This window comes from Nannospalax galili, unplaced genomic scaffold, assembly GCF_000622305.1.
Source record: "Nannospalax galili isolate Female #2095 unplaced genomic scaffold, S.galili_v1.0 scaffold2038, whole genome shotgun sequence".
NCBI lineage: Eukaryota > Metazoa > Chordata > Mammalia > Rodentia > Spalacidae > Nannospalax > Nannospalax galili.
The window spans coordinates 100,373-106,106 of NW_008341436.1; the positions used below are offsets into that span (position 1 = coordinate 100,373).

At 40.1% G+C, this 5,734-nt stretch overlaps 1 protein-coding gene and 1 non-coding gene across 5 annotated transcripts in view; one reads left to right on the plus strand and one right to left on the minus strand.

Moving 5' to 3' along the window:
• Rbpms (RNA binding protein, mRNA processing factor) overlaps positions 1-5,734 on the minus strand; it is a 180,729-nt gene that overhangs the window by 87,699 nt on the left and 87,296 nt on the right. For all 4 annotated transcript variants that reach the window (XM_029565285.1, XM_008836893.2, XM_029565286.1 and 1 more), the window contains exon 2: positions 2,982-3,059. In XM_029565285.1, the coding sequence (XP_029421145.1) occupies positions 2,982-3,059 (78 nt within the window). The remainder of the gene's footprint in view (positions 1-2,981; positions 3,060-5,734) is intronic.
• LOC115071033 lies at positions 5,507-5,635 on the plus strand. Its single transcript, XR_003850126.1, has one exon. It is a non-coding gene; the product is annotated as a small nucleolar RNA SNORA3/SNORA45 family (small nucleolar RNA).

Here is a 5,734-nt window from a genome sequence, read left to right on the forward strand (position 1 = left end):
CAATCTTTTTTTTTTTTTTTTTTTTTTTTTTTTTTTAATCTGTAGTCATTTACTTATCAAAGTAAACATCAGAAACAGCTTGTATAAAAGTTTGTTTTCTGAGAGAACCTGAACTAAAACAAAGACCCAAGACATGTGCTCCTGTCGTGTGACTCTTCCTGGGGAGATGTGAAAAAATGTCTATTTACCCTAGGTAGGACACCATGACGGACCAAAGAAATGAACTTGCCCAAGTCTAGCTTGGTGAACACAGGGTTACATAGAAGTGTATGCGTGACACAAAGGCAGTTGCATCACTGAAAAGCCTACTCTAAATTGTGTAGGCTTTTTGCACCCCTGGAGCTTACTGTCCAGTTTGCAGGCAGTTGCACAGAGGTCCCCCTCCCAACTGCTGACAAGTTTATATAATCTTATGGAGGGGCTTTGTGAATCTTGTTTATTTTGTGAGCTTTCTGAGCCTCCTTAGTTTCACCAGCTTCCTGAGCCTCACAGGAAGACTGTTTCAATGTAGAGGAAAGAACTACAAAATGCCCAAAACAAGGGGGCAGATGGAGATCTTGTATATTGAAGACTTGGAGTCTAGTTGAAATTTGGATTACAGTGGGAAGCTGGTGTTCCCAGATGAAACTGAGACTCAGATCTCAAACTCAATGCTCCTCAAACCCAATGCTTTATTTAAAAAGGTCATGTGACCTGGTATAGTGGCACATATCTTTAGTCCCAGTACTCAGAAGGCAGAGGCAGGCGGATCTCTGTGAGATTGAGGCCAGTCTGGTCTACGTAGTGAGTTCTAGGCCAGCTGAGGCTATAGGGAGACTCTGTCTCAAAAAAAAAGATTAAAAAATTAAATAAAAAGGGCTGAACAGGCAGTAGTATGGCATTTGCTGGGCTTGGCTTGCTTAATGAAGTGGCCAGATAATGGTGGTAGTCTGAAGGAGCCATGCAGACCTCCCATTAGCTTTCTATCCCACTTATCCTCAGAAGCTGGAAGCATTCCTTCCTTCATTCTTTCTGACTCTTCAGGGTAAGGGTAACCAAGTGTGTGCTTATTTCTGAAAATAATCAATGGCTCGTGGTTTGCACTGATGAAGGACACAAAGGGGAAAAACCACCATTTGACATGATTGTCCACTAAAAATACCAGTGTAGGGATAGATTTGCAGACTAGAGTCAACTGCCAGGGACTTTTAAAGAGTTCCTAGGGACATAGCAAGGTCCTGACTTCCATGTTGGAGTTTCTGGGCAGGATGCTGGGATCAATTCATCCTCACATCTTCCCAGCAGAAAACCGTGCTACCAATTAGCCACTGTAAACGTTTATTTCCAAAACCTAGAAGGCTTTTGCCCAGAGAGATCATGATTCACAGCACTGATCTCCCTTTTTTCAAAAGGCTCTCTCCTGAAAAACCTGGAAAGTTTAAATACCCTGAAGGTTAAAGGAAAGGACAAATGGTATTTCACAAGTAAAAAAACATCACTAGTAGGGACATACTGCGTTCTCAAGTCACAAATACACAAATCAAACTTTTTTTGGAGGGGTCTTTTTGAGACAGGGTCTCCCTGTAGCCCCAGCTGTCCTGGAACTCACTATGTAGACCAGGCTGGCCTTGAACTCACAGAGATATGCCTGCCTCTGCCTCCTGAGTGCTGGGATTAAAGGTGTGCGCCACCACACCCAGTGAAATTTTAGTTTTTTAATATTTACAAAACAAAAAAATTACAGCATGCAGAAATATTTTTAAAATGGCCGCCATTCCTGGGTTTGTATAAGGCTGCTTCTTTAACCTTCTTCCTTTCCAATGCTGATTTTTTTTTTTTTTTTTTTTTTGTGACTACATCCTATTTCCTTTCCCTGCCAAAGCTGAGTCCTGTCCCTCTAATGTCCTTCAGACAAGCTGATCTTTAGTCAGGAACATCACTGAACTGTAAGGGTTGCATTGCACCTGACAGGCTTTAGTAATCGTCCTGCTGCTAACAAAACCTCACTTGACCAACTCACGCTTTGTGGATACAGGTGCTGGATTTGTGATGCTTTCCAATCGGTCTACATTCTGACAAGTTCTAGCTTCCAAAGCCAACCAAGGCTTCTTCTTGGTAGCAGTTATTTCAGTTTTAGCCCAACTTTCTGTTAAGGTTTCAATCAACAACATTTAATATCTCTAAGGGGATTCTACTTCCACGGGAAAGACAGGAAGCCCCATTAGACAGCTTACTAAGCACCAAGGAAAGATTCTTTAATTCATACAAAACATGACTTTTAGTATAAAAGCATTAGGTTCTTAATCTAGTTCACATTTATGTCCACACAGAACTATATCAAAAGTACTATTCTACCTAATAAAATTGAGCAGACCTATAAACAGGGATTGAATTACATTATTGCATTTCAACTATAAATATGTAAAAAAGTAATTTATAATTCTGGGAGGTAGTGCTGGGGATTAACCTCACAGAGCTACATCCACAGCCCAATTTATAACTTTGATGATCTGCACTTAGGGAAATACCCGAACTAAGGTTACTAAAGCTGTTCTACACGGACTAGGACTGCTTGGACCAGTTGCATGTCCACAGCATTGAGAGAAGTAGTGACTGCTCTACATTAGCTGTCAGAGGCCAAAGGGCAATTTAAGTCTACCACTCTGAGACTGTATGTTAGAATTTAGTTATGCTGGGCGTGGTGGTGCATGCCTGTAGTCCCAGCACTTGGAAGGCAGAGGCAGGCAGATCTCTGTGAGTTCCAGGCCAGCCTGGTCTACATAGTGAGTTCCAGGACAGCTGGGGCTATAGGAAAACCCTGCTTCAAAAAGACCAAAAACAAAAAACAAAAAACAAAAAATCTTATTTAACTTTCTTTTAATCATTAAAATTTTTTCTTCTTTACAGGGCACCTTCTCAAACATGTTTTTCCTTTATAAAGCCACCATAACATGCATAGAGTCATCCTATCTCCTACAAATTTTGAAAGATAGCAAAAGTACCTTAAATGGTCTGAAGAGCAGATAGAGCTCCCGAGGTTTGATGTCCAGGGGCAGGCCACTGACAAACAAGGTCCGGACCTAGAAAAAAAAAGTGGAAGTGGTGAACAAGGGCATGGACAGTCCAGGATTCATTCTCATCTGACATCTCAAAAGACATCCTTCTCCAAACATCGATGACTCCTCTAACAAATCATGCTCTTTCTACGACACAATGAATGGAAGCCCTATGGAATTTGAATATTTTTAAATGACAGCAAATTTACTACTCTTCTGCCTTATCATAACTATCTAATAGTCTTAAAAAAGAAAACTGAAGTAATTTTGGTTTCTCCTGCTTCTTATTGCTACCTCAATGGTGTTGGTTACCATAATTTTTATTATTGTAAAAGTATAGCAACTAGGTCAAATACACCTAAATATGGACACACCCTACATGTTTATCGTCTACTAAGATCAACAACACAGACCATGTGCTTCTGACTGAAAATCAGAGAAGGCATATTAGTATCTCAATGAGAGCTTAAGAGGATTGGTAGGATTTTACCAGAGAGATGAGGCTGAAGTGCGGTGGTAAGCATCACAGAAAAGAACTCAGCAAGGCAGTGCTGTGCAGGACCGCACAGAGAACTCTGGGGGCAGAGTGGGCCAGACTAAACAAGGAACTTAGGGTCAAACCACAGGGCACATCAAAAGCTACTGGCTAAGGAATCTGATCCGGACTCAAGAGGCAAGAAAGGATAGCTACCAACTGAGGGTTACCTCGCTTTATGTTCCTTTTACCCTATTCAGACTGACAAGCATGATGGAGTTCCTTATTAGGAATTTGTGTTCTTATTTACACAATGTTCAACTGTTAACCAGGTATGAATGTTCTCTGATGACAAATAGGGAGACTATTTCTTAGATTGCTAACACTTTCCATTAGTTTTAACATCAGCAAGCTCCTTTCTCTGGCCCAGCACAGGACACAGTACAGTATCAGGCCATTCGTATGTTAGTGTTTCATAAATGTTGTTATAACAGTCTCAAAATTCTTGGTTTTAGCACCTATGCTAAGGTATAGAAGATATACAATACAATAAACTATAAAGTATACAATTTGTTAAGTTTTTTTTTTTTTTTTGTCTTTTTAAGACAGGAGGTGGTGGAGGGGAGGAGGGAGTGGGCATGGATTTGATCAAAACACCTTATATGCATGTATGAAATTCTCAATTTTTTTTAAAGTTAAAAAAATTATAAAATGCACAAAAATTCAATAAAAATACACTGAAAAAACAAAACAAAACAAAATAACAACAGCAAGAAGACAGGGTCTCTCTGTAGCCCCAACTGACCTTGAACTCACAGAGATCTGACTGCCTCTGCCTCTGCCCCAACCTTAAAACAGAGGATCTGCTTATTGTGTGGTTTCTATTCAGATCTTTTAATCCAGTCAGTATGTAGTAGTGTTGGGGATACAGTGTACGGGTACACACAGTCCACATGAGAAGTAGAATTCATTCTCCTGCCCAGGTTGTCTAGAACAGCCTAGGTGGACTACACTAGGGGAAGGGAATGGTGGGTGGGCACACTGGATAGCAAGATTCTTCTGATTTCCTAAAGACAAACAGATAATAAATCAAATCAATTCTCAACAAAACCTTAAGTGTCTCAGCCAGGCACTGCGGTGCCTTCGTTTATTATATGGAAAAAACTTCAGGTGCATATTCTAGAATGAGATGTGAAATCTACTGACACCAAAAGGCTCAAAGCCAACACTTACTTGTCCACCAAACTGAAGTCAAGTATTTCATTTAAACAGAAAAACATTTCCTACAATGTAGCAAAACTTACTGCCTCAGAAACCTATCAAAATGTCTCATCTCTCTCATTAGACGTATTTTCTCTTATGACAGAAGGGATACTAACAAAATGAAATAATTCTTGAATATTTACATTATGTACTGCCATCCAACTAAAGGGTGCATACATTCAAGGGCATGTTGTGTGTTTAGAATCCTTTCTACTCTACCGCAGTCTTAAGTAAACTTAACCAGTCAGGTTGAAAAAGAAAAAGTAAAGAAAACCCAGATAATGAGTGGAAAGATAACTGTCTAAGCTGTGCTTTTCCAAATCACAAGGATTTAAAACGCTTCCCTTCCTCAGCTCATCACTACTCTTTTCATCTGGGTCAGCACAAAGCAATGAACTATGGGTTTTATCTTTTCTAAATCTGTGGAAATCAGGAAAATGAGACAGGATTCTTGCCTGTAAGGAGCTTACTGTCATAAAAGAAACTCAACAAGCAACCATCTATAGTAATAGAAAACTTAGCTTAGTCACTGACAGCCCAGTTAGAATTCAGTGTATTCTCCCCAAACCAGCTCCCCCCTCACACAAATGAATGAATAATGCCAAATGAACTTTGGAGTAGGTTAAATCATGATCAAGGGCAGCCCTTAATTTACCAGCCATGTCTATGGACACAGATAGGCTTGGCACCGTGCCTTTAACATCCACAGATGTTCAATTTATTAAACACATAGGTCGAGGCTAGAGTCACACTTGGGTACTGGAGCTGCCTTGGTGTGCTCGAGTCCTTGAGGATAACTGGTGACCTTATTCACCGGCTGTGGGCCTCACAGCACAGTCAAGTCACCAGGTTAGTGACATGGGCATCAGATTAAAAAAAAAAAAAAAAACACAAAAAACCCCCCAAAACAGGAAAGATACACAAATTAGGGACAGAAGCATTCATGCATTTACAAAAGAAA